Below are 25,648 nucleotides of genomic sequence, written 5' to 3'. Positions count from 1 at the left end.
TCCCTTCTCCAAACTAATTAAGTAACTAAGACTCAGTATTTGTTGCCAACATGAACATACCAAAACCAGCATCCTACAAGCCATATACACCACTTACAAAATGTACTTTCGATTAGGCAAGTGGGGCTCATGGGACTGTGTACCAGTGATTTCAGCAGCAAATTTGCTTATTTTACAAAGTAAATCCCAGCTGTCAGCTCTGAAAACTCAGCCTCAGCTTTAATAATTGCATCAAGTTCCTTCCTCTTCACATAAGTGCTGAGCCAAGCTTGGCCCTCCGTAAGCCCTGCTGCCTCCTGTGACTGCACAGCACAACCATTGCAGCTGAGCAAACAAGGAAGGTTTGAACTGCAAACACCAAAATCCTTCCCTTTCAAGGTTGTTGCTGGTTCTGAAAGAGGGTACAAAACCCAGCACCTTACTGCAGCCTCCCAGCTACACCCAAATTACAGTCTCCAATGGATTCTTTTTCCAATTACAAAACTTCTGTTTAGGCAGGAAATAAAAGGTCACAAAGAGAAACCAAGAGCAGATTCAGAATGCAGATGGAACACGAAAGCAAAGCTCCTGAGTGTGTATTTGCTGAGACAATAGCTCACAAAGGACACAAGAAGTGTATGATGCAGTACCAGTGTCATTCCACTCAACCCATGAAATTTAATTTCAGGCCCTTCTTCAAAATGGTGGCATCCTTAACCTATAACTCATTTGAGTAATGCACAAGAAAATACAATCATTCAGTACACTATGAAGCAATCCAGATTTTTTGTAGTTAATAAATCCAGGCTGCATTTCAAGCTGGAAAAAACTTCACAGCAGAATGTTCAGCCTTTCTCCCCAGCTGATGACAAAGCCAGTAACAGCTGCTGGAAGAGAGCTCCTTGGCACCATGGGGTGAGTGTATGATGGCCAGGTGGGAATGCTCTAAAAAGAAACATCTCTTGGATGGGTACCTTGAGATGGGATCGTGTCCTCTGAACAGCAAGGAGTTGTTGTTTGGGTGCTGTAGCCACTGGAGCACTGCAAGGAATCCCGACTGCTCCTCTGGGTGTCCAGCTGCAGTCCCCTTGACAGAGCCAGTGCCAGCTCCTCGCAGGCCTCCATCTCCTCACCCTGCTGCTTACACACAGAAAGAGACTCATTACGCCTGTCACCTTCACCCATGTTTAGGTGCCCTTCCTCCCCAGAAGAGCTTGTCACCATCACAACCCAACAGATTGTGCCCAACCATTTACTTGGGCTAGGAAACAGACGCCTCTTTGGAGGACGTTGCCCTACAAATGCTAACACCCAACAGTGTATTCCCTCACGTCCACAGGATTCCCACTGACCACACCACCACACCAGTACTCCTTCCCGGGTGAACATGTGCCAGCATAAAGCACATCGGAAGTACTGGCAGGAGCCAGCACATCCGTTTCCCTTGCACCAAGCATTGTACTTGAAATTAGAGCTTCACCCTTGTGGCAGCTGAGACCGTCATGCTCCGAGGTCTCTGGGCCTCCTCAGGGGTCACAGGGGCCCCGCTCTGAGCTCCTCCATTGAGATCTGGTTCGCGCTTCTCTTTGCGACGTTGCAACGTGTTCACCATCGGCTGATCGTACGGGCCTGGCTTGGCCCAGTCCTAAGGAAACACACTTGTTAGTGACAGCTTCCATCAGTAATCCTGCTTTAATTACATGTGAAACTACGCAAAAGGACAATTTTAATGCACCAGATTATGTACCAAACTGCATATGCATTTCTGAATCAGGTGAGGAATAAATTAATTTTAAGGATATTAAAAATCTTCATTTATAAAATCTATTTCCTTTAATAAAGGGAATCTAAATTTCCTATTTTACCTAAATGTTCTTATATGAAGATATTTAACATTTTGATACTACAGTCTTATCTAAATGAAATTCTGTTGTGATAAAGCCTACATTTTCAGAATTTCAAGTACAAAAATCACTTGCACATAGCAGAAAATACACATGCATGTTCAATCACCAATGTAACTGCTCTAGATGTACACAAATTCTAGTATTACATGCTGTTATGCACGTCTTTAGGTCTGAAAAATTAGGCTTGAACAGATTTTTGATACACATTAGAGGAGGAAGTTACTCTGAGTAATCTCTCAGTTTACTTACTAGCTGAAATTGAGTTTGTAATGATGATCTGTACCGAGGAAGGACTAACTTTACTCTGAACTACTGGTACTAAATTTGAAACACAAATTCCTCAGTGAAGACAGTATTCACTCAGGGCTCTATTAAGCAAAGTCCTGAGGGTGTCCAGAACCCACACATTGCACACAAAGAGCAGGACTGATCCGTGTCCTGTGCTGGGAGGCAGAACCACTGCTAAGCAGTAGCTCCCCAAACACCAGCTGCTGCAAGGGCAATCCCAATCCTAAGAGAGTTTTCCTTTACTGAGACAGGGGCTGCTTTAAAAATAAAAGAAACAAATTCTGCATGAGAATGGGCCCCACACCCCCCCAGCTACCTGCTGGGCAGCCTCCCACAGCCTTCCAATTCACAATTAACGATGGGCCAAGACCACATTATGGATTTTTACTGACATGTGTCTCAGTCCAACATATGAGAAGTGCGCGGCAGCTGAAGTGACAGACACCCTTGCACAGACAGGTATTTTGGTTTTATTAACACATATGAAACTCAGCTTTACCTTAACATCTGTGTCTCTGCTCTAAGTATTTTGCTGTCAAATATACTGGCAGAGTGCTTCTAGCACAGACACAGCTAATGACCCTGAAGCCCCAGGACCACTGTGCCCACCCTGTATCTCAACAGTCTCCAGCTGCTGGAGAGAGAGAGTAGGGGGATCTGTAACAAGATATCTCAATTTAAAGTATAAGCAGGTCCCGTGGTGCATATGCAGTATTACACAACCATCCACAGGCACTTAAATCCTGTGTAGCTACTGTCAACTGCACATCAGCCTTGTGAGGATTCAGGGCAACAGAGAAGAGACCTTCTCTCCTTGCTCTGGGGCAGAGTCTCCCAGGGGAATGACCTGGCAAGGATGAAAGTCAAGACTCTGGCAGAGCAGAGATGTTTTAGTGCCAAAGAAGATCCCTGCAGATCCAGCTGGAGCAACTGAAAGAAGCTACTGCACTCTTTTTCAGTGGTCTCCACTAAGAGAGCAAAACGAGCTGGGTGATCACTTCCAGTTTGTGGTAGTAAAGCTGGGACAGCTTCAGTCATCACTTGGGTTTCCCTGGTGCTCAGCACCTTCTTAAACCACTCCAGCTGGATCTTGGAGTGTGCCTGCCCATGGCCAAGGTGGGGGCCCAGCCCAACCACCACAGGGAGAACACTGGTGTCTTCAATGTGGCCTCACTAAACTAAGCCAACTGGATGCCAAGCCTGCCTTGGCAGTGCTCAAGTGAGCGCTCTGACAGAGCTAAACAAGCTTTTCTCGCTGAATAGAGCCCAGAGTGCTTTCACCAACGTTCCAGAGTTAAACTATTCTTTCCTACCTACACACTGTCAGCTTTAATATGCTTTAGTCAGTGCCAGAACAGGCAAGGTCATTGAGAAATACCCCCTGCTGGAATTTAGCTCTCCAATTTTCCCCATGCAGTGCCCATTCAGAGTGATATTAAAGAGAGCAAATCAACCAGTAATTACATGGACCGAAAGGTAGCAACAACTGCTGTGTGCATGCTGTTGGTATGAGGAGGTGAGGACTGCCACAACAAAAGGAACACAAACCTTCCAGCTAGGGATCTTAGATGATGGAAACATGCCTGGCCCAATGGTGTAATAATGAACGTAGTCTGGAAGGAGGGCTGAGGGAGCCCGAGTCCACGCGCGGGAGACAGGCGGGAAATGAGGGAAAGGACCTGCACCAACTGAAGCTACGGATGGGTCACTTGATAAACTACAGTGATAAAACCCATTAGACAACTGGAAACGAAACAAATAAAAAAAACAAAAACAGAGAAATTAATATAAACAGAATGAATACGAAAATACACTGTGACTGATGTTGTAGGGAGAAAACGTCTGTATCTTAAAACAAAAGAAAGAAAACTCTTAACTCTGCTGCAAACAAAAAACAGAAAATTGACACAATGCTTGGTTCAGAAGCGAGATTGCTTGAAAATTGTTATCTGGTATAACAAATTTCAGGCATCAATCTAGTGGTCATTGTCTCCCGGCTGAGCAGCTTTGCCTTCTGTCCATGGAAGCAGCATACTGTGAAAAAGCCTTTGCAATTTAGGAACCCTGCAGACTGCAGACATAGAACAAAACTTTTCCAATCCTGGAGGCATTTGCATTGGTGGCATTTAGTCTGTGTAGCTGGACAGAGAGGAAAAGCATACAGCCTTCAAATATGGCATGTTCTGTGTGATGATATGGAAGAAAAAAGAACAAAAACCAACAGCAAGGATTTACCAGATGAGAATGGAGACCGCTCTCACTTCCTCCCCCAATTCAGAGTGTATCCCACTTAATTTATTCCAACAATGTGTGTTTTGTCTTCCTTTTTGGTCAAAACCCAATCCCAATTAGTGTAATGTGTGCTACCTAATGGGAGAAAGGGGAGAAGCCACAAACAGCACAACCTGGGCAAGAAGCTCTTTGTCAGGCAACCAGCTGGCTTTGGGCGGCATTCCACAATCTCTTCGAGTAGCAAAGGTGGACAGTGAGCTTTTCTTGGAAAATTACCTCTGTAAAATGCCCAATTTGTAGCTTTTCCTATAAACTAGTTTAAAGGCAAGTGTGGTCTATTCAGATTAATTCCTAAAGGAGAGTGCAACAGTTCCTATTCTCATCTTCACAAAAAGCAATCCTGGCTGCATCCCATGCATCGTTTTTTGTCCAATGTTGCAGGGTTTGGATAACGAGCTAGTAGGTTTGTATGTCTTGGAGATGAAGTTTTTCACCTTATCTGTGGAGGCCCAAGCCCCCATGGTGGAGCCTGAGCTGACTGAGGTGGGGGAACTGCACTCGCTCACTGACTGGCAGGTTTCAGAGGCTTCTGAAGAGGCAGAGCTGGACGAATTCTGCAGCGTAAAACAGCACCGCAGTGCAGGGAAAGGATACACAAGCCACCAAAAAAGGAAAAAAAAAATCACAAACAGAAAGAAAAAGACAAAAAGCACATACACAGAGACACACAGGAGAGAGGGAGGGATGAGAGAAGCAAAGGGTTAGGGTTTTAAAAATTAATTAGAAACTGCTCAAAACCATTCCTAATGTTCAGGACATCTATGAGAAACAAAATAAGCCACTTGCTTAATGTGAGGAACTTGCCACACTGCTTAGGAATGAGGAAACTGAGGCAGTGATCTCAACTCCTCATTGCAATTTCAGCATCTCAATTCTGTTAGCTGTCTCACAGCAAGAAGCTGAGGGAGCTGAGGGCACCTGTGGTCCAAACATGCAATATACTGAGACAAGTGATTTATACAGGAAAGCAGATCATCAGTACTTCAAAGACACAAAGTTTAGATTTAAAACATGGAGTAGCAAACATCACTTACATTCGCAAGTTCTTGGATATTCTGATCTGCAAAAGTGCTTGTGAAAAGCTCATCTGAGTTCAAATATTATGGAATAGAGAAAGAAGTAATACTTACCAAACTGGAGTTTTCCAAAGTGCATAACTTGTATGCATGTAGGTAGGATGCATACACCAAATGCATACACTCTCACTCAAACCTTTCTGCCCAGCAGCCAGTGTGAAGGTACATGTGCTCTGCTGTGTGCAGAAATGGTGGCATGTACTTGCCACCTGCTTTCTAACAGCAGAGTCAGAAAATACCAGGGGCTTGGATGGAGAGCAAAGGAAAATGCAGGACATAAAAGTGCCCATTGAACATATCAAACATTTTGCTCCTAGGTAGGAACTTCTCCAATTTTCAGTGCATGCCTTTATGTACATTTGCTGCTTAAGACCTCTACAACAGACTCTAATTCAACCACAGGCAGGCCAAGGGGAATAACCATGGGGACCACTTTGCCTGCTACAGTGCTCTTCTAAAGCTTCCCCTTGAAAGTGGCATCCTGCTCCATAAAGGTGTGCGTCCAGGTCCAACCGAGTGCTTGGAAATGGTCAAGAATACTGGAAGAGTTGCCAGGGCAGTGGAGAGCTCTATTCACTGTCAGAAAATTCAAGACTACCAAGACTAATTCACCCTTTAGTAGCCCAGGATCTGGGAAACAAGTCTATCTAAGGATATCCCTGCCGTTCTACGACAGCAGAGAGAATGCGCTCTTGTATCAGGTTTGCATAGCAAAGCCACAGATTTTAAGATGTTGAAGAGGAAGGGAAATCTCATTTGAAATAAAATTTCATCAGTTAACATCAGGTGAGATCTGGGGTGAGTTTGCAATAAAAAGACAGATGGATAAGAGGCACTGTAGAGAACAAAAGGTGTCTCACTGCTAACCAGAAGCTACATATGAGAAATGTACAGCCAATTGCCTGGGTAAAAGGAGATGTAGGTCTCTGAGATGGAACACTGTCACCAGAAGGATTTTGGTGAAGGCTAGTAGGGCTGCTGAGAAGTCAACACAGCATCAGCATCTTGAACTTACTAACAAACTGTGATTTTAGTGAAATTTTGCAAAGGCTCTTTAAAATTTTTTAAAAATCATGTAGTGTGATGGACCATTTTATAAAAATAACACATCCCATCCTATGCTGACATGGGATCAGATCTGCGGGTGACCTGTCAAATGTGCATAGGGTACAAGTATGCTCAGCTAGCAAGGCTTGTATTCAAGGTGCAGCAAGAGCTGAGGTGAAGGTAAGATCAGAAGAAATTGCAACAAATGACTGTTAAGGAGAGCAGTGAAGAGTGTGCAGTGGGGCACCTGATGATGCGGCGGCTTCATGTTTTCTGGAACTGGTCACATTCTTGATTTAATGCAACTCCTTTTACAGGAGAAAAGCCTCTAAAATAAGAATACCAACATACATGAGCTGTAGTTGACTCTGCCATCAGACATAACCACGGTGCACTAAATGGAGATGAGCCTATTGCTTCTATCCTTAGAGAAAAATACATTATAGAAAATTAGCTTTTACACTAAAACTCCAGACTTCTGCCTGACGTTCCAGGTACCTCAGAAAAGAAATCCCATGAGAATACTCACACTGATGTCCTGGTTTGGCTAGGAAAAAAAACCGAAGAGAGAAAAATGTAATTACAGAAAATCCTTTTTTAATAGCCTGAATGACCCTCCTGGGTCTGCATACTCTGCACATGGCAGAACAGACAGTGAAGAGTCTGAGTTACAAGCATGGTATCCCTCATGCCACATTGTTTTCTGCAGATGCCTCAATGGGGACAAGTAAGAATTTGGATTTACACCTGATAAGACTATTTGTGTTTACAAGACAGAAATTTCACAAGATTATGTCAAGTAATGGTAAAAATGGCCCATAAATGAGGTTTATTAGCAACAAAGATGCATGCAGCAAACAGACAGAAAAAGGTCAAAAATGGAAATTCTCAAGATGCAAAGAATTGTTCAATTTACGTGGTGTATGGGGGGAAAAAAGACTAGAATTTATGAACTTATTTTTGCAATAAAGTGACTACTTCAAGGTGAAAAAAAAAGAAGACAAAAAGGACTCTCCCACTAACTCAGTGTGTCCATTTTCAGCAGGAAAAGCTAGACAAAGGCTGAACCAAGATGCCATGGGGAAAACATCCTGGTAGATGAAGGAAATGCAAGATGTGGTGGTACAGAAAGAGTGTCTCCTCACCTTCAGTAACTTGCATGGCACAGAGAAGGTGAGCCTCTGATCTTGCTAAAAAGCATTACAACAGCGAGAAAACAATGGAGAGGGAGGCAGAAGAATACTGAATTCCTGAAGGAAAAATGTAAGGAAATCATGACTGGCAGCAGGTCAAAGGCTCTCTGGATCAGACTGCAGAGCCACTCCTGAATGGTTAGATGAAGGTGTGGGAAGCACATACCACCCTTCATTTCTTAGCAGAAAGTACATGAGGGACTGAAAACAGAAACTATACAGTTACTGCTTAGGCAAAAAGTCCCCAAACAAGTGCTTGTTTTAGATGCACACCCTCTGGCACATGCATTCCTGCGAGCACACGCACTGGCAAACACTGGGCAGAGCAATTTCTACTCCACACCCCATGGTGTGAGAAATTTGACTATCAGATTTTTTGAATTTGTTTTAGTAATTATTTTTTTTAAATGATTGTTTCACATGAATCAGTTTTAAAATCAGTTCTTTAATTTTAGCTATTTTAACCCCGGGGGATTTTTTCTTTTCCCCACAGCTGCAATAATGGTGGTTCTGCTCTTCTGAGAAAAAGCTAAAAGTTAGGAGTATCAGCAGAAAGCTAAAACTGTGCTCTGCACAGCAACATGCAGTGTAGCTTGGTGTCTGGTCTCTCAGACATTGTGCCACGGTTTGTTCTTGGATCGCGTCCTGCTGCTTGGTGGGGTATGTACGAGTTCCAGCAAGCATAAAAAAAAAAAGAGCTGTATTTTGGGCTGCTGGACTGTGCAATTATATTTTCCATCTGCTGTCCTACTAACCTATAAAAGGACTATGGTTATCTTGTATTACTTGCATCCTTTCACACCTTTCTTAACCCCTTCCCTTTCCCAATTATGAGACAGAGCTTCCTGGACAAGGGTTTCCCAGAAGATCAAATCCTAATGGCAATTGTCCTCTACAGTCATTGGAAAATGGTCTCAGTTACTTTTCAAAAGGCTCCAGATAGTGACTCAAGGTCATCACCTCTCACTTCCAGAATCCTGTCTCTACTGACCCTTCTTTCTAGTCAGGGATAAACTGCTGGGAAACATAACTTAGAAAAGGAAGTTTAGGAGAAACAAATTCCTGGTGAAAACTTAACAGACGAGTTTCAGTTTGGAGTTGTTTTTTGTTTGTTTGGAGGTTTTTTTGTTTGTTTTCCAGGGTTTTTTTTCTGTTGGTTTTTTTTAAGTATTATTTGGGAGCATTTCTTAATTTAAATGGAAAACTGAATAGTTGTAACAATGTACTTCCCCTATTCTAACTTCAAGCTATTTCAAGCGATGGAATCTCCTCAAAAGCAGAATCTTTCCAGCTTGATAACCTGTACACGCAAAAGCAAGTTCACATTCAGTTTTCCTCTACTTCAGTGTTTACGGAAAGCCACTTCCAGCGTATTCTCACACTAAAGACTTATCTCTCTGCTCCTTGACAGCACATCAACATTTTTATCTTCTTATCTGGTTCTTTCTGTCCCTTTGCTTTCATCCCCACAAAGTCTAAGCAAGCTATGAAATTCAACTGCATAAGTGCTTCCCCTATGCATGTTCACTCCAAATCCAGGTGATCCTTCTAAAATCATCCCCCTGAATCAAACATAACTATACTACTACCATATTATTTCACCACAGATACTCCCAAGACCTCAGTTTGTCTACTACACAGGACAATGTGTGGGTTTAGCAGCACCAGCCATGTCCAGTGTTCACCCAAGAGCCACTCTTGGTCTGATGTTCCCAGCAGCAGGTCTGTTAGAAAGACTTTGTTTGGGGTCAGTATGTGCCATGGGCAACACTGGCCATGGCTGATCTTACATCTGGCATTTAGAGAAACTGTTCCACTCCAGAAAAGAGACCTGTGATGCTTTTCCATCACAGGATGTGCTGAGCTACACCCAAACATACTCGTGTAATTAAAGTATTTTACAGCGACCTTCCCACATGTATAGCTACATGCTACAGGCTAACACTTCTGCTGCCAGGGATATTAAGAGCAATGCTGCAGAAAAGAGATCCTCCTAAACCAGTGAAAAGGCAGTGTCTGGTTCGATAATTGCTCTTTTTCCTATCTTCTATGTAGAATGTGATAACTGCAAACACTACTCGGCAACTACAGGTTGGAAAGCAGTCTTCATTTTGTCAGTCGTCTCTCCTCTGGTATAGTCTGTATCTTGTTTAAATCTCTAGTTACTCCTTGTTTGAGATTCCCACCAACCTCCCACCCCCATATGTGTTTTTGAGGAAATTCAGTTTAATTTTCAGTGACACTTGCTTGTATAAAATGTAGGCAAGCACATAAAAGCTTCTCATAGCTCATATATTCCCAGTCCTATAATATGGGAATTTTAGGTAGTCCCTTCTACTTCTTTTTTCTTATTATAGAAAGAAAAAGGGCTTTGTTGATCCAGCAGATCCCACAGCATGTAGCTAGCAAACATCAGCAAGCGTCCACCTGCACAAGATATACAGCTTTTAATTTCCTTTGTTGGTTCCAGAGCTTGCTTTTCTGCCTTCTCAGTGTCACTACTAGAAACAATGACATCAGTGTTCCAGGAACAGCAGCAGCTGCTGCTGCTCCTCCCCACCCGCCATGGAGCCTCCAAGCACAACCACACGGAGATCTGTCAGTTGGTTAGAGAGACACAACACAGGATAACGCTGTAAACTGAACAGCTCCTCGGTAAGCTCACAGTCACAATCATCTGTCAGCACAACACACATGATTTACTTAGTGCTGAACATACAAAGCAAGACACTTAAGCAAAGATGAAGCGGCCAGGCAATGATCTGTTACCTTTTCCTCTGCGTAAAGGTATACAGAGCCAGAGACATACAGAGCACATACCTATTTGTTATACCAACACACTACACTTGTCACACTGCTGCAGCCTTCTAGAGCTCATGAATAGCTCAAGTGATGCTTGGGTCAGTTTGCAACTTTATGGACAGTTTCTAAAATGAAGTGAAAGCACATGAACTTAGATGGTGTAAATCAGTGTGACTCCCATCAACTTTCAGGATGTTCTGCCACCTGATACCAGCCTAAGTTCTCTCCTCTGCTTAAAAGGGGAACTTGCAAAGAGAGATGTTGAGGTTTTTTCCATGCTAAGAGCAATTGCAAAGTTACATCCTCATCTGCAAACACGGCATCATCATGTGGATTACCGCCCTTTTATATTGGTGCAGTGGATACTATGAAAACCAAAGATGATGCTGGCATGTGTAACTGATGTATGTATCTTAAAAGTTAATTTCCTTACCTTGTTACTATTCCAGTTTACTTTATTATTGCTCATTTACTTTTTTTGCATTTCACTTAGGTTAGCCATAGCCAATCTAAACAAAACATTCATTTTATTAGTGTGCACAAAGTTCTTCAGGATGTCACCTACAAAAAAAAGCTCATGTGTCCAGACTGCGCACAGTGCAGAAGAGGTATCATTTGAAAATGATCATCATCATTAAAATGAAAGAGGTAAATGTATTTAAAAACAGTTGAGCTTCCCTCGAGAATGTGTTCCAAGCCTAAATGAACCAGTTTTATTTTGGATGATACCTTAAAATTTCATTAGGGGTTCCACTCACTAAATGTCTTGCAAAAGTAAGGGGCTGTGTGCTATCAAAAGTGGTCTAAGCATAGTCTATATGGGCAGGTGACACTTGGAAATCACTAACACTTGCTTGTTGACTTTGAGGATTAAAACTCCCCAACTATGCCTACAGAACTATCTACTCCCCAACATATGAAAAAGAGTGCAACTACATTTCTTAAAGTAAAAGACAATCTTCTCCAGTGACCTCAGGATGTATTAAAATGAGTAATACTGAACAACAGGATATTAGGTCCACTTTGGTTTGTGACTAAGATTTATGATGGGATTTATAACATGAGATGGTAATTCAGCCTTGTTTAAAAAATACTGCAGCTGCTGTGTGGTTTATTAAAAAACCCAAACAAAACAGCAGAAAATTCAGGTGATGGAAGGTAGAGGCCTTGGAGCATTGCAAAGCTCTGCCTGCAGATGGCCAGCTAGTTTTTATAGGAATGATGCCATGAAGAAATAGAGCAGCAATTTCCTTCTGTAGACCCAAAAATGCTCTGGAAAAGTTTTGCCTATATTGATAGTGAAATCCTCTTAGTTTTACTGTGTTTAGGATGTTACCATATATGACTACACAAACACTCATTTCTTATGAGTTCTCGTTTTCATGCAGAAACCTTATTTCTGCAAGGTGCTCAACTGAGAACCCAAAAGAGCAAGCCTATCCACAGAAATGGATGTAATAAAAAATGGCAAAGCCAGTTCTGTGTGATAATGCTGACAACATTTTGAGTATCCCAGACCCTTTGCAGGGGAGGAATAAAAGAAGTCTCTCTGATGTCAAAGCCACCGTACTATGGCTGTCAAAAGGCTGTTCTGGCATCAGTATTTGCCCATTAAACAGTAAACAGCCACCACATATTAACAACTTGCAAACTTTGCAGGATATTAACAGCTAACCTCAGTGGGTAAAGTGAGTATTATCCCCTCCTGTAAGGTGAGACTTGTTGTTCTTTCTCTTCTGTATGTATCTGAAAAATAGGCATCTAGGCTCCCTCCAGGGCCATCAGGAAAACTAAATCCCCCAAGAGCGACTCATCCTTTTCTTCAGTGCTAACTGCAAAAGCAGCATAAATCACTCAAGCTAGAGGCCCAACTTTTAGCTGGATGAAGTGTAGTGAGACAAACCTCACCCTCACTGTTTAAACTGACTCCAAGGTACCCCAAAACCACACCAGATTCTTTCTGTGAAAGGTGAGCCAATTTAAAGAGTCCAGCTCGCACTCAGGTTTTTGTTCTCATGCTTGCACGTACCTGGTTAGGTGCTTCTGGTGGCATGGGGGATGGCGATTTGGACTGGAAAGCATCCTGGGACATGAATCCAGAATCATGGGAGGACACACTGGACAGCCTCATGGGTGCCTGCTGAGGCAGATTGGAGCTGCGATAGCGATAGTGTGAACTAGGTGAGTGCGAGTGCGAGCCACTGGACCGGGAATCACTACTGTTAACGCTGTTCAGACTGCTGTGAGAGACAAAAGGAACAGAGAAAGGAAAGGGGAGAGGAAAAGACACAAGGGTGGGGTGGGGAGAGACCCATATGCAGTACAATTAACATTCCACATGTCTCTAGCAACAGGCAGCATAAACCGGAAAAGAAAAATATTGACAAATTAAATATATATATATATATGCACATATATATCAGTAAAGAACTATAAGCAACTGCAGTATCCCTGGTGACCAGAGAGAAAATGGCATTTTACCTTGAATTTCACTCACATGACCAAATCTGTAACCACTCAAGAGTTCAAAGTTGGGTTAGGGATGGAGGGATTGCTACATGCCCTCCCTAGCATTTGCACAGCACTTGCTCAAAAAGTCTCTGCTGACAGCCTTCTCCTATTCCTGACTTAGACCTTGCTGCCTCTGCACCATGGCCCAAATATACACTGGGATTTCTAGAAGGGTGACCAAGGGCACTGCAGTTCATGTAAGAGTCTGTCTCTAGGCATGTCACTGCAGACAGTCAGCAGGACAATGTGTGAGACCATCACCAAACCTGGGACAAGCTTTGCTCACATGAAGGCTTCCTACCAGAAAAAAACATGTGATGGCATATTGAGTGAAGCCAAGCCACTGGGTAGGGAGCTTTAGTTAGTAAGACGGTCAGAGAATTAAAACCCCAAATTAATATCCGTGTTAAAAAACCCAGGGTGATGCTCCAAACAAAGAGATTGATTTTTACTCCTCAGGATCCATGAATGACAGTAAGGACATGTCAGCTGCAATGTGGGAGCCTGTGAAATTTCCTGCTGGGGTGGCTGAGCAGGACTAGCAGGATGTACCTGTAGGCAGCTTTCTACCCCCACTGGCAGGAGCCTGGCCAAAGGAATGGCTCTGTAGGATATGTGGGTGAGGCCTGCACCTCCTGTTCACAAATGCCACGTACACAGAGGATGTACAAATCAGCTTGGAGCAGAGACAGAGAAGATCTGCTGAATTTTACCCACACATACTAGTCTATGCCACAGAGGTTTTACTGCTCAAGAAGATGAGGTTCATTAGGAACAGATAATGAAATTTTGTTGAGTTTTTTTTTGCCATTTTCTTTTATAGCTTCAGGATATTGCATCTTTAAGCCTGTGCTCATTGCTCTAAATATGCATGTTTTCACATATATATATATAAAAGTACTGACTTTTTTTATATATATCTGCATGCAGAGACAAGTAGGTACATAGAAGTGGTGTTCACTTGCTCTGACATGCTGTAGGTAACTTTGCTCATACACAGAGAACCTGTAATACATTATTCATAAAGCAAACTGAAAGGTAATCATTTGAGAGCAGCTAGAGAGGTGTTGAGCAGAATACACAACAGGATATCTTCCTTTTCAGTAAAAGGAAAGAGTAGATGTGGACACCGGGTATGGGGGCAACATGCTAATAAACTGTTTTATGAGAAAAAACAGTTTTTACAGAGAAAGCATAGACAGAATCCAGTGTTTCAACATATTTCAGGACAGCATTAGACAGCATTAAACAGTCAAAAAAACTTGTATCAAAAAAGCATTTCCATCTACCAGACTCATAGGGCTATAGCCAAGGATGTTTTCCCTTTTCAAACAGTTTAACTTACTGATTAGTAACAGCTACTTAGAATAAGCTAAAAAGTCATCACATGAAAAACAGAAAAGGAAATTATGAATGAACAATCTCAGAGCTTAGATCAGTACAGTCTGCTCTTTGATCCAAAATGGATTCAAGAGAACAACATCTTCAAGTTGTCTTGAGTTCAAAAGTTGTTCAGTCATGCCCATCCTTTTTAATATTCCCAGCACACACACTTAAACGAGTAATGACCACAAGGGACTGATTTCAGTAGTACTTGTTATTTAAGATTTAAGAATGTATACAAATCCATATCACAGTTTGAACTTGCCTCCTGTTGCCCCCAAACAGGTGAAAAACAAATATTATCAATCGACTTACCTGCAAACACTAGATTTTCTGGACATGGTAGTACTGGGAGAGGATGGAGGAGTCTGGTAAGACCAGCTGTAATCAGAACCTTTCAAATCTAATATTACCTGATGAAAGATAATCAATAGCATCAAGGATGTGGAAAAATTTTACCCCTATTAACAGAAAACATCTTCTTGTCATTCGTCACCACTACAAACTTGCAGTGCCAATTGACTCAGTCTCAGTCCCCTTCCAGAATTACGCTGTGTATATAACACAGGAGAGTCAGCTTCATCCTTGGCTTTCCAGGAACTAACATGCTTCAACACTAGGGCTGCTATTGCAGAAGGAAAGTCACATTGGAATGGAAAAATCTTAAAAAATAAACTGGAGATTTATTTCATGCATTCTGGAAGCTGTTTTGTTTGGGGTTTTTTTTTTTACTTTTTAAAAAACTATTATGGCCTTAGAGTTGAAGAACTGTTGCATTTTAAAAAATTAGCTGAAGATCCAATACTCAACCACAGCAGAGCTTTACAGTTCTGGGTCAATGATATGACAAGAAAATTAACATAGCAAGGCTGGAGAAAAACATCCTATTTGGATTTATTTAATGACACACATTTTTCTATGCATTTTAAGGACCACATGGAAAAATGCTCAAATGTTAGACTCCACCCAGCTATCCAATCCCAGCAATCTTGCAACTACGTAAAGACAGGGATGTTCAAATGTAGGGTGAGGAGATGACACTCATTCTTCATGCACTCTCAGCAGAAATCTGGCATCTTCATACACTTCCAAGTGTACCAAATACTTCAGGGGCACTAAGCTGGTACTTCAAGATAATTTTTTTTAAATTGCTTTTAAATTTTAAAATGACCTTGCTGCAGAGAAGCATCTACAAAACATAACATTAAGCCACTAAACACCAGTACTCAATATCCCTCAAAACACAAAAGGAAAACTGGTGCAAGCTACAAACGAAAATGTTTTCCAGGCAACAAGAGCTGACCTGTTCACTTGAGGATGGCAATTTGTGTGGATCCATGGTAAGACTTTTCAGGTCATCTGATATGGTTTGTAAATGGGTTATTTCTCCTAGCATTGATATTTCTTCTTCCTGAAAAGACAAAAGAGCATGGCTAATCACAGCCTTGGTTTTAAAAATCAGACCCATAATTCAACACACCACCTTTTTCTTTTTGCTGGATGCCCAGTGGAGCCACCTCTTCTTTGCCCATTAAGCAGTAACTTCTTATGAAAGAAGCTTGAAAATATTAGAGTTCTGTAGCTACTTTTAAGATTGCTGTAAGTTCTGAGGCCCACAAATCTTTCTCTCATCAGCAAGATAAATAAGCCTCAGCCTTCTTTTTGTGATGTGTTCAGAAAAAGAGTGTCAGTTTTGCTGCATTTGACAAATTTTAACTCTTCTATGTATAGGCACTAATGTGCCCTAAAGATTTTAACCCTGAATGTACACAGGGGTTAAATTTGTACTCTTTGCTAGTTTTTGAAACTTAAGAGATAAAGGCACTATACAGGTACAGAGCACTAATATATCTATGATTCCTTCTGGCTCAAATTACATCAACAACTAACTCAGATGATTCCTGCACTGTAAACTATCCTACCATTTCCTCCAGGTCCTCCAAAGTCTGGAATTCACCTCCTCCTGCTCAGCCATCACCTTCCTATTTCTCTAACTACAGTTTTCTGTTGAGAGTGGTGCTCTTTGTAAACAAGCACTGGGAACATATTCCCAGTACACCGGTGACCCTTCAGAAATGCATCATGCTTGCACAAAGCCACAAATGATTCCTTGTCGGGCTTCAGACAACCTGAGATGATGAAAATATACTGAAACCTTTTCAATGAACTGAAAACCTGTCATGTAGCAGGAAAAGAGCTATCAAAAAACTGCACGGAAGCAGCCTGCAATCTGTCAGATAATGTCATTATATAAACAGGGGAGGTCTTGAAACATTTATCAGTCCTAGCACTGGAGTAGGAGTGAGGAAGATTTATATTAAAATGTGATGTTAAGAAGAAAAGCAGTGGAAAAAACTGCATTTGCAATGTCTTAGGTTGAAATTCATAGGGAACACAAACTGACTTTAGTCTTTGTGCCCACTGTTTACCCATCAGTCATCTTGAAAGTATTCAGTGTCTTCTATCACTGAATTACTACAAGCGCCTACAAGAAAGGCTCCAATTCTCACCACTTGCTTGACAGAGATGAAGCTTAATTTTGGCTCTAGAAATTAATTCCCAAGACATAACAAGATACTCTTTTGAGAGGTTTTTGGCCACTTATCTAATCTGGGAATTGTACTGACTCAAAACGAAGAGCTCTTACTATCACAGGGCGCAGCATGGAGATGAAAGCACAGAATCGGCCGCGCTCCTCGATCAGAGCCTTTCTGACAGCTTGCTTCTCAGTTTCTTCAAGCAGCAGGTACTTATCATTGACATCTTGTAAAGCACTATCCAACTGGGGCTGAATGTCACCCCGTCCTGTATGCAGGAAACAATCAAGAGTACATTTTGTCAAAACTGTGGATCTCCATAAACGACCTTATTTTCAGCCAGCACTGTTGCCAGATTGTGCTTTTGCAATTAATGTCTCAACCAGCATTTTATCTTAATTCAAGTTAGTAAGGGTTTTTTTCCCCCCAATTAAGTCAAGCATTTCAAAGCATTTATTTTTTCCCCTTTTGCACAGAATAGAAATACAGCTCAATTTAAAAGGTTTCAACAAGCCAAAGACAGCATTTGAAAGAAGGACTTTCTCAAAGCATTACTGTAGTAACTGTTCATATCATCCTTGCTGAAAACCAACACCTTACTAACAGGGAGAGTAGTAATCACTAATCCCAGGTAAACACCTCTTCCTATTTTTGTGCTTAAGAAGGTCCTAATGACAACGTTGTGGAGCCACTAAATGAATGAATCAATCTCCTATATAAGATACTATTATGACATGTTACTGATCATTGGACCACTTGACTCAAGTACTCTGCACAAGCAACTGCTGCAAGTTTTCTTCATTCCAGGGTTCAAACAAAACCAAACCTATCAACATAGGTTATTAAAGTATGTATTAATGTCCAATATCTGGCAATGGAAATAATAAAATTCCAACGTTTTGCAAACAAAAAGCTTCACTGTGTTAATTACAGTCAACTCATAATAACAAAACTTTCTGTGACAACTGCTTACTCTGCATCATGTCAAAAAATATTCCTCTAGGAATGAAGAGCTGCTGCCTAGACATACTATTACTGAACCAATAACATTTCAGTTGCAAGATATTTTCATGCAGCTTACACTCCTAAATATTTTGAAGAACTTTAGGTGTATAAATTTGTTGCAAATCTCCCAGGATCCAGGTACGTATCCATACCACTGTTGCTAAATACCAGGGAGATAACATTGAAAAAATGGTGAGTGAGTTACAAGCAGCTACCCAAAATCAATTTTTATGGACAATAACCCTTCTGCATGGAGAATTTAAAGCTACGAGCAAGAGGAAGAAGAAAGTCTCTTGACTTGTGCAGTACACAATGCAGATGACTTAATGTCAAGGTTACAAAAGAAAACCTTTGCCTTATTATCATATGTATTTCCTTAATACTCCTTTTCAAGGCAAAGCCATCAGCACCCCTGCACTGATGCACAGCCAGAGCTGCAGGAAAAGAGCGCAGTAATGGAAGCAAAGGGAATCACGCTGGTTTAGCGGCATTACAGGCTGGATATATCCAAATCTCCTCTGTACAGAGTTAGACATAGTCCAGATAAAACTGCACAGACCCCACATGCAGAGCTGTGCGATGGATCCTGGAAGAATCACATGCAGTGCAACATGGACATGGCCACTGCCAAGGCCAGCTGGGTACTAGACTGCCAACAGAACACCCACTGCCTGATCCTGCAGATCAGGCTGGCTGCTGTAAATATGGTCATGAAACTGTTTTGGAAGTAAATAACTTTAAGAATAACAGACTCTGAAGGTGCAGTCACCTGCTTTCTCTCTCAAAATTAGCATCTCCCAGAAACAAGTTATAAGAGCGCTTTGGGTAACATCTTGAAGGTCCTGTGCCTTCTTGTCTGTCACTCTCAGGAGACATACTGGGCCTTCCTGCTTGAAGACCATTCTGTATGCTTCAAGTCCCTCCCCATACTCTCCTTTGCCATCAGATGCAGCAGTTAAACATTTTATACTTCTCTGGAATTGCTATTTCAAATTCCTTATGGAACAGAGACTTGCATCATTGCTCAGACCCCTTTTCAGTGTTGCCTGGAAATTACAGCAGGTGAAACAATCTCCTGTTGTTCAAACCTAGATTCTGACTCACTACCATGGATGTACCAAATGCAAAATATATTAGTTGTAAACTAAATCACACATTCATTAGTTCAGCTCTGGAGAATTGCTGTAAATGTTAAGCTGCTCCATCATATGATCATGCACGTAACACAGTAAAAATCCTTGTTAAATGCATTCACTTGTGCACTGAGAACACACACACTTAGAAAGCAACTGGACTCCATTGATAAAGTGGGTTCAATTACGGTGAATTTTGGTAATTTATGTGGACCTCACAGAGCACCATGTCTTCAACCAGAGCAACAAGAGCACCCAAAACCTGAGGCAAAAATAAACTCAATTTGCACCTGTGTAACTCACTAAATTCAATAAAGTTATCAGGATAACATTCAAGATGGTATTTTAACCCCTCAGCAAGGGCACATGTAAAACTGCACCCCTCTCCAACATCCTCTGTACCTCTACAAAATTTCCTTTATTTCTTTCAGTGAGTCAGTACATTACCAGATGCGCCACCTCCTCACTGCTACTTCCACAGACCTGCTTTAATGCTCTGAGGCACTTGGGTAGTCAGTGAAAACACAGAAACTGCCTGGGGTATAATTCAAAGCAGGAAACAAGCTTAGGAGAATCATTTAGATGAGGCTCTGAAGTCAGATGTTTACATGGCATGAACACAGCTCTCTCCCGATGACTCCTTGCAACTCATCTTTTAGGAGCAGAAAAGCTTTATCAACATCCTTTGAAAGCTCCACAAAGCAGACATCAATCTAACAAGTCTTTTGAAAGCAAGCATAGCTCTTCACATTCTCTGAATTGCCAGCTGCCTCCCATGGCACTCAGAAAGCTCATAAATTTGAGTGATGAGATCTCTGCCCAGTTAAACCAGTTTCCTTAGCTAAGCAGAGCAGAGCCAATCCCCTTGACAGCACTCCTATACCCATAGGACACAGAAGGTATGAGGACCAACTGCTCATCACCTCTGCTCCTCCCCCACCTTTGGGTCTCCACAGCTTTGAATCTGCTACTTATCTCAGAAGGGAATACTGACCACAGGAGAGCAATGAAGTTCTTTTCCCCTTTGAATTATGAGAGGAAGGGCACTTGTCCATGGCATCTCCGACAATTGATTGCAATATTTTTACTATGGACATGAGGCACATTTTCATAAGGAACATCAGCAAGCGATTATTTTTTCCAGCCCACATTCTCTGGCCTTTAGGTTATGCATTCGGAAACATTTCCAAACCAACACAACCACAGTAACGACATCAGATAGTTCCAGAACTCATCATGGAGCAGCTGTAAAAGTGCACCTGGAAGGACATTCCTGCCCCAGCTGCAGGCAGGTTTGAGTGACCTACCACATCAATCTGCAACAGTAATGGCCAAAAACATCAAATGTAGTCACAGGTCTCTGGTCTGCAACCAACCAGACATGAACAGGGTGTAGGGATGGTTCTGCAGACCATGTCCAGCTGCACTCAGAAGAACAAGTCAACAACCTGAAAACTGAGGAGGAATTCAAATCCAGCCTTTCTCAAAATGGAGCTCTGGCAATGCAGAGAGGAACAGAAATGCAAGACCAGAAGTTGTGGACTGAATTCTCCAATAGCCTGGGGACTTGCGGCTGGACCACAGGCAAGTAACAGCTAATCCAGTGCAGGGAGCTGAACTGCTTCTCATTAAAAGTAACATAAATCTGCTGCTACTTCAAGGACAGTTTTAATATGTTACCTTCAGAGCAGGTGCTCCACATCATTACCATGACATGCAAGAGCTTTAAAGGACCAACATGCATTAAAAGTTCCATTTTACAGTGCTTTGTGTGAATCCTGGCTGAAAGCCTCATGCAATTTCTGAAATAACCACCATTTAAAAAGAACTTCAGTAAAGGGAAAGTATTAGGGAGAAAGAAAAAGGCAAATCTCATTTTCAACCCAATTTCATGTCTATTTTATAAGATAACTTAAACTAGCAAAACTCTCAGCAACACCAAAGCAGAACAATGATCTTTAAATGCTCTCAGTGCAAGTCAGACTGCTGAAGTTAATGCTGTTATTGACAAAGTAAAGCAGCAAATATTGGTGAAACTATTATTTTCCATGTTCTCACTCAAAGACTGCTCCCTTGCACTTTTTTGAGTGTCTGCACAGAACTTGAATATTCAATATTGGACACTTTACAGAGTGGCAGAATTTACACTGTATAAGATAATGCTGAGTACACCTCTACTTGTACAAATCAAAGCAGGCTCCAAGTCATTCATTCCCAAAACACCTTCTTTACAAGAGTACACCTGCTCCAGCTGCCAGGACAAACAACCCCTCTAAGTTTGCACAGTAAAGACAACAAATCAACTAATACGGATCTGGGTTGAGAATGGAAGAATTCTGCCACCATTTATAGCAAGGTGGAAAATCATATAGCTGGGATTAATTTCAGACTCCTTCAGAAACCAAATCCGAATCTTTCTGTTGGCTACTGGAGATCTGAATCAGCTGCTAATGTTCAAAAGTGCAAAGGCTTCCTTTAACAGAAAAATTCCAAGTTACTAAATGAAGCTTCAAGATTGAATTACAAACCAGGAAAACCACAATGTGTAATTCCAAAAAAGGGGACAAGCAGCAGCTCCAGGAGCCCAGATGAGGCAACTTGACTGAGAAGCCATCTAATCAATCCAAGCAATCCAGAGGCCAATCTAATCAATCCAGGCTTCTTCAAAGGGAACAGCTACATCGCTACACTTGCAAGTGCAGGTATGATTACTTCTCTCAAGTTCATAATCACGGCACTTCATTCACAAGGAGATCTCAAGGCAGCTACTTTAAATTTGCAATACAACTGAAACAGAACCCCAATTCAAACATACTCGAGGTGTGATCAGGCAACAGGAGAGGAGACAATCGTGATGCTGAATTCCAACCCATTCCCCAGCATGAAGTAAATATAGTGATTTCTTATCCATCAGGTAAGAAAGATGCATGCGATTTTCAGAAAAAAAGGGGAATTTGGATCACAGATTACAAAGACCAACACTAAGGACTTTAAGCTCTAGACTTTAAAAGTCATATTAACAATAAGATACTCAATTATTTAAACATCACCTTGATGACATGTCTATTCCATTTAACTTCTCTCCCAACTGTGACATGATTTATCTGTCCATGTTAATCCCTTTCTAAAATAAACCAGAGGTTTATCCACAATACTGATTTTCTTCTTTTACCAGTGTTCCAATTAGATGCCAAAAGAAAATAAATCAAAAGATGCTTTGTTCATTAAGATTAGGCAAATTTTAGTTTCATTAGAAATTAAAGTCTAGGCAGTTAGTGGAGACCAGACACCATAAAGAGGCCACAGCAAGGGCTACAATGAACCAGCCACCAGGGTCACAGCATGGCACAGACTTACCCAGAGCCTCAGCTGTCAGGCAGGTGCGCATGGTGAGAAATTGCAGGACACAAAATTGACACAGAAAGGAAAATAAAAAAAGTCAAACTGGTATTACAGCATTCCTAGAATTTAGACATTATCATCAGCGCCAAGAAAAAAGAGTGAGCAGTTTGGACTAGGCTATTTTGACTTCTTCCATTGCTGATAAAGACAAGCGCATTAGCTTTGCTTCCTGGTGAGCTGTTATAAGTTAAACTTCTGGTTATTTACCATAATATAGTTTTACTTTAAGAGATTTAAACCAGTTTAGACTCCTCGGTGAGAACACATTAACCTGTGCTTCAGAGAAAGTGCACAACACAGATAAACGTCAGACTCTGGTCAGGCTGATGAAGTGGCAAAAAGCTCATCACCCTCACAGGGAAGAGGGAATTCAAACTTGCAGAACTCTGGGCAGGTGCTGTGTGAGTAACCACAGTGCTTTTTGATGTTCTCTACTGCAATTACATTAACAGATTGTTAATTAAATTAAAAGCTAATTGCTGATGCAATGTGGATGAACATCAAAAAGATTAACTATGATATGTGTATTTTAATTAAAAAACTTTTTATTATATGAAGTTTTGCAATAAACCTGGCTTGCTGTCAAAAAGAGGGGAACTATCAAGAGGCATTCAAAACTCAAGGAATGAAAGTAAATCAAAGAAATGTCTTCAGTCACTGATTTAGCAATGTGTCTTCACTGCGTTTTTGTGAAGTAGAGCTTACATTATAAGCTTGCAGGGAAAAAAACCCCAACAACAAAACACCAAAAAGCCCTGCAGGCACCACGGCCTCATTCACACAGGACATTTTCCCTGCAATAGATAAGGATAATTTGCTCATTAGCTTCCCTCCTTCTGAGCTGCATCAGTGTGAGTCTTGGCTCTCACTTCCCTCATCATGCCACACTTGATCAATTTAGAGGAATGAGGTTATCTCCTGCAGAGGAAGGGTCTGGCCAGGGGTTCCCCCTTCCCAGTCTGTCACTCCAGATGGGGTAAGTGCCAAGTACAAAAAGAGTGCAAAGTACTTGAATGAGAAGGTCAGCATTTGCTTTAAGAACTGAGACATCCTTCAGTTATAATTGTGTTGAAGAGCTTTATGTTTTTCAGTTAAGAGTCACAGGGTTTGGACAACCATCCTTGAGAGGAGTATAGAAATATTACAAAGACCAGAGTGTAACCCCAAAACAGCTGTGAAGGCCCTAAAACACAAACAGGTCATCTTTGCTAATGAGGAGAAGGAAGAAAAAGCCCTTTTAGCAGTATTACAGTAAATTAACAATCATGTTCTACTCTCTCAATTTCATTAGAATCACAAAACACTTTCCAAGACTGCTGCATACTCAAAAGGAGAGGCTGTCAGTTTGGATACCCAATGTTGATGGGACACAAGAAGAAATGTACTGAATGTTAAAGCAATTCTGCAGAAACTTCTACAAATGGCATAGAGATAAAACTCAGTTTATATATTAACATGTGTTATATTATTGCGAGTGTTACATATAACTCCTCTCGTATCCGCTTGGATTGAAACATTTTCCTCAAAGCTCACACACAGTGTCACATGAAGAACCTGAAAATGAAACCTACCAGTCATGTTATATGCAGAAGGGAAACCTGTCCAGTTAATCATTAATAGCCAAGCTGAAATACAGAAGATAAAGCCAACATGCACTCCAGATTTTACATATACATTCAGATATATTTTAATTTAGTCACTTGATCCTTTTTTAGTTAAACTAAGAATCATGCATTTTGTTAACCTTCCCAAATGGTTACATGCAGAGCCACAGCTGCTATCTCTCTTCTGAATTCAATATAGCATCAACAGCTTCTAGTAGCTATGGATCCACTTATGAGGCCCTGACTCAGCAGAAACCTAAACATGGAATTTATTTTAAATGTGTGCATAATTATTCTGCTGACTCAGGTTAGCTGGGCTGACTTCTGATGGCCAATGTTTGTCTGAAAACAAAGAGCAATTTAGAAGATGTATGCAGTTCCATGCACTACACAGTTTTATCTGTTCAGACAAGAGCTAAGTTTCAACACTGAGATGTTGAGGCAAGAAGCCCTACAGGCCTGTTCCCCGTGGGAACAAAGGCCCTAAGGAAAAGGAGGTACCTTGAAGATCACCATGACATCCTCAGGGACTGCATGGATCTGGCTGGAACACCAGAATCCTATTTAGACTATACAGATTTAGCTTCATATGGACCTTTTTTTTTTAATAGTCAAAGACAACAAACAGAATGTAAATTATCTCTATGAGGTCTTTTGAAATGCAAGACCTTAATTTACACACAGACATGTTGCTTTACTAGATATACTCTAGCAAACTCCTCAAAAGGACCCCGAACATCCTTTTGTTTTGTTTGGAAAGCTTGGTGTTTTCTCCATCGCTTCAAGCTTTGGAAACACCTTTACTGCAATTAACACGCTTACTCAGAAAACATAATGTCTAATAAATGATCTTAAGTGCCCAGCCTGAACTTTCAACTTGGCCGCATGGAACCAGACCATGCGCAAGCCAGGGCACAGGCAGACCCCCCATGTATTTGGCCCCTCGGTGGGGTGTCCAACCTGCAGTGCTCCTGCCACGACAAGCCACACAGCCCAGGGCTCTCTCTCCTAAATGTCCTTGGGATGCAGACAAGGAGCTGCTGTGCATGCTGCAGCCATCACCTACAAGAGAGAGCCTCCGCAGCTCAATGCGGAAGGGTGAGAGAACACCCCTGCCGTGATGCGAATGAGGAAAGTAGAGGGTTATATTTGAGTTCCTACATCTGAAGCTGCCCAAAGCAAAAGAAAACCACTTTCTCATCCAGTCACAGCAGAATAAGCTTGAAGGACCATTTTTAGTAGCATGCACAGTATTGAAGCAAATCCCGAATTCAGCAAACATCTCACTTGCCCACAGATGATCGTAAGGTTAATTCAAAGATATTCTTACAAGTGCTAGGAAGGGAAGGAATTGGTTGTTTTAGAGTTCCCATAGGTGAGTCAGTAATTTTACAGAAAAATCAAAGGGACAGGTCCTGCTTGAGGAAGAACAGAACAAAAGAAGTAAATCCGAGCAACAGGGAAATGAGAGTTGAAGACACAATAAGAC

At 41.5% G+C, this 25,648-nt stretch overlaps 1 protein-coding gene across 21 annotated transcripts in view; it reads right to left on the bottom strand.

Moving 5' to 3' along the window:
• Window positions 1-25,648, bottom strand: part of MTSS1 (MTSS I-BAR domain containing 1) — a 126,353-nt gene that overhangs the window by 3,207 nt on the left and 97,498 nt on the right. For 4 of the 21 annotated variants that reach the window (XM_064645283.1, XM_064645167.1, XM_064645186.1 and 1 more), the window contains 7 exons: window positions 17,126-17,280; window positions 15,782-15,889; window positions 14,794-14,891; window positions 12,614-12,824; window positions 3,723-3,917; window positions 1,460-1,624; window positions 954-1,116 (listed from right to left, as the gene is read on the bottom strand). In XM_064645283.1, coding sequence (XP_064501353.1) covers window positions 954-1,116; window positions 1,460-1,624; window positions 3,723-3,917; window positions 12,614-12,824; window positions 14,794-14,891; window positions 15,782-15,889; window positions 17,126-17,280 — 1,095 coding nt within the window. Of the gene's footprint in view, window positions 1-953; window positions 1,117-1,459; window positions 1,625-3,722; window positions 3,918-4,900; window positions 5,021-12,613; window positions 12,825-14,793; window positions 14,892-15,781; window positions 15,890-17,125; window positions 17,284-22,510; window positions 22,523-25,648 lie in introns of all 21 variants that reach the window. The other 17 variants (XM_064645345.1, XM_064645212.1, XM_064645196.1 and 14 more) reach the window with 16 other exon arrangements.

This window comes from Pseudopipra pipra, chromosome 1, assembly GCF_036250125.1.
Source record: "Pseudopipra pipra isolate bDixPip1 chromosome 1, bDixPip1.hap1, whole genome shotgun sequence".
NCBI lineage: Eukaryota > Metazoa > Chordata > Aves > Passeriformes > Pipridae > Pseudopipra > Pseudopipra pipra.
Note: the sequence above shows the minus strand (reverse complement) of the source record. Positions and strands in the feature narration are given on the sequence as shown.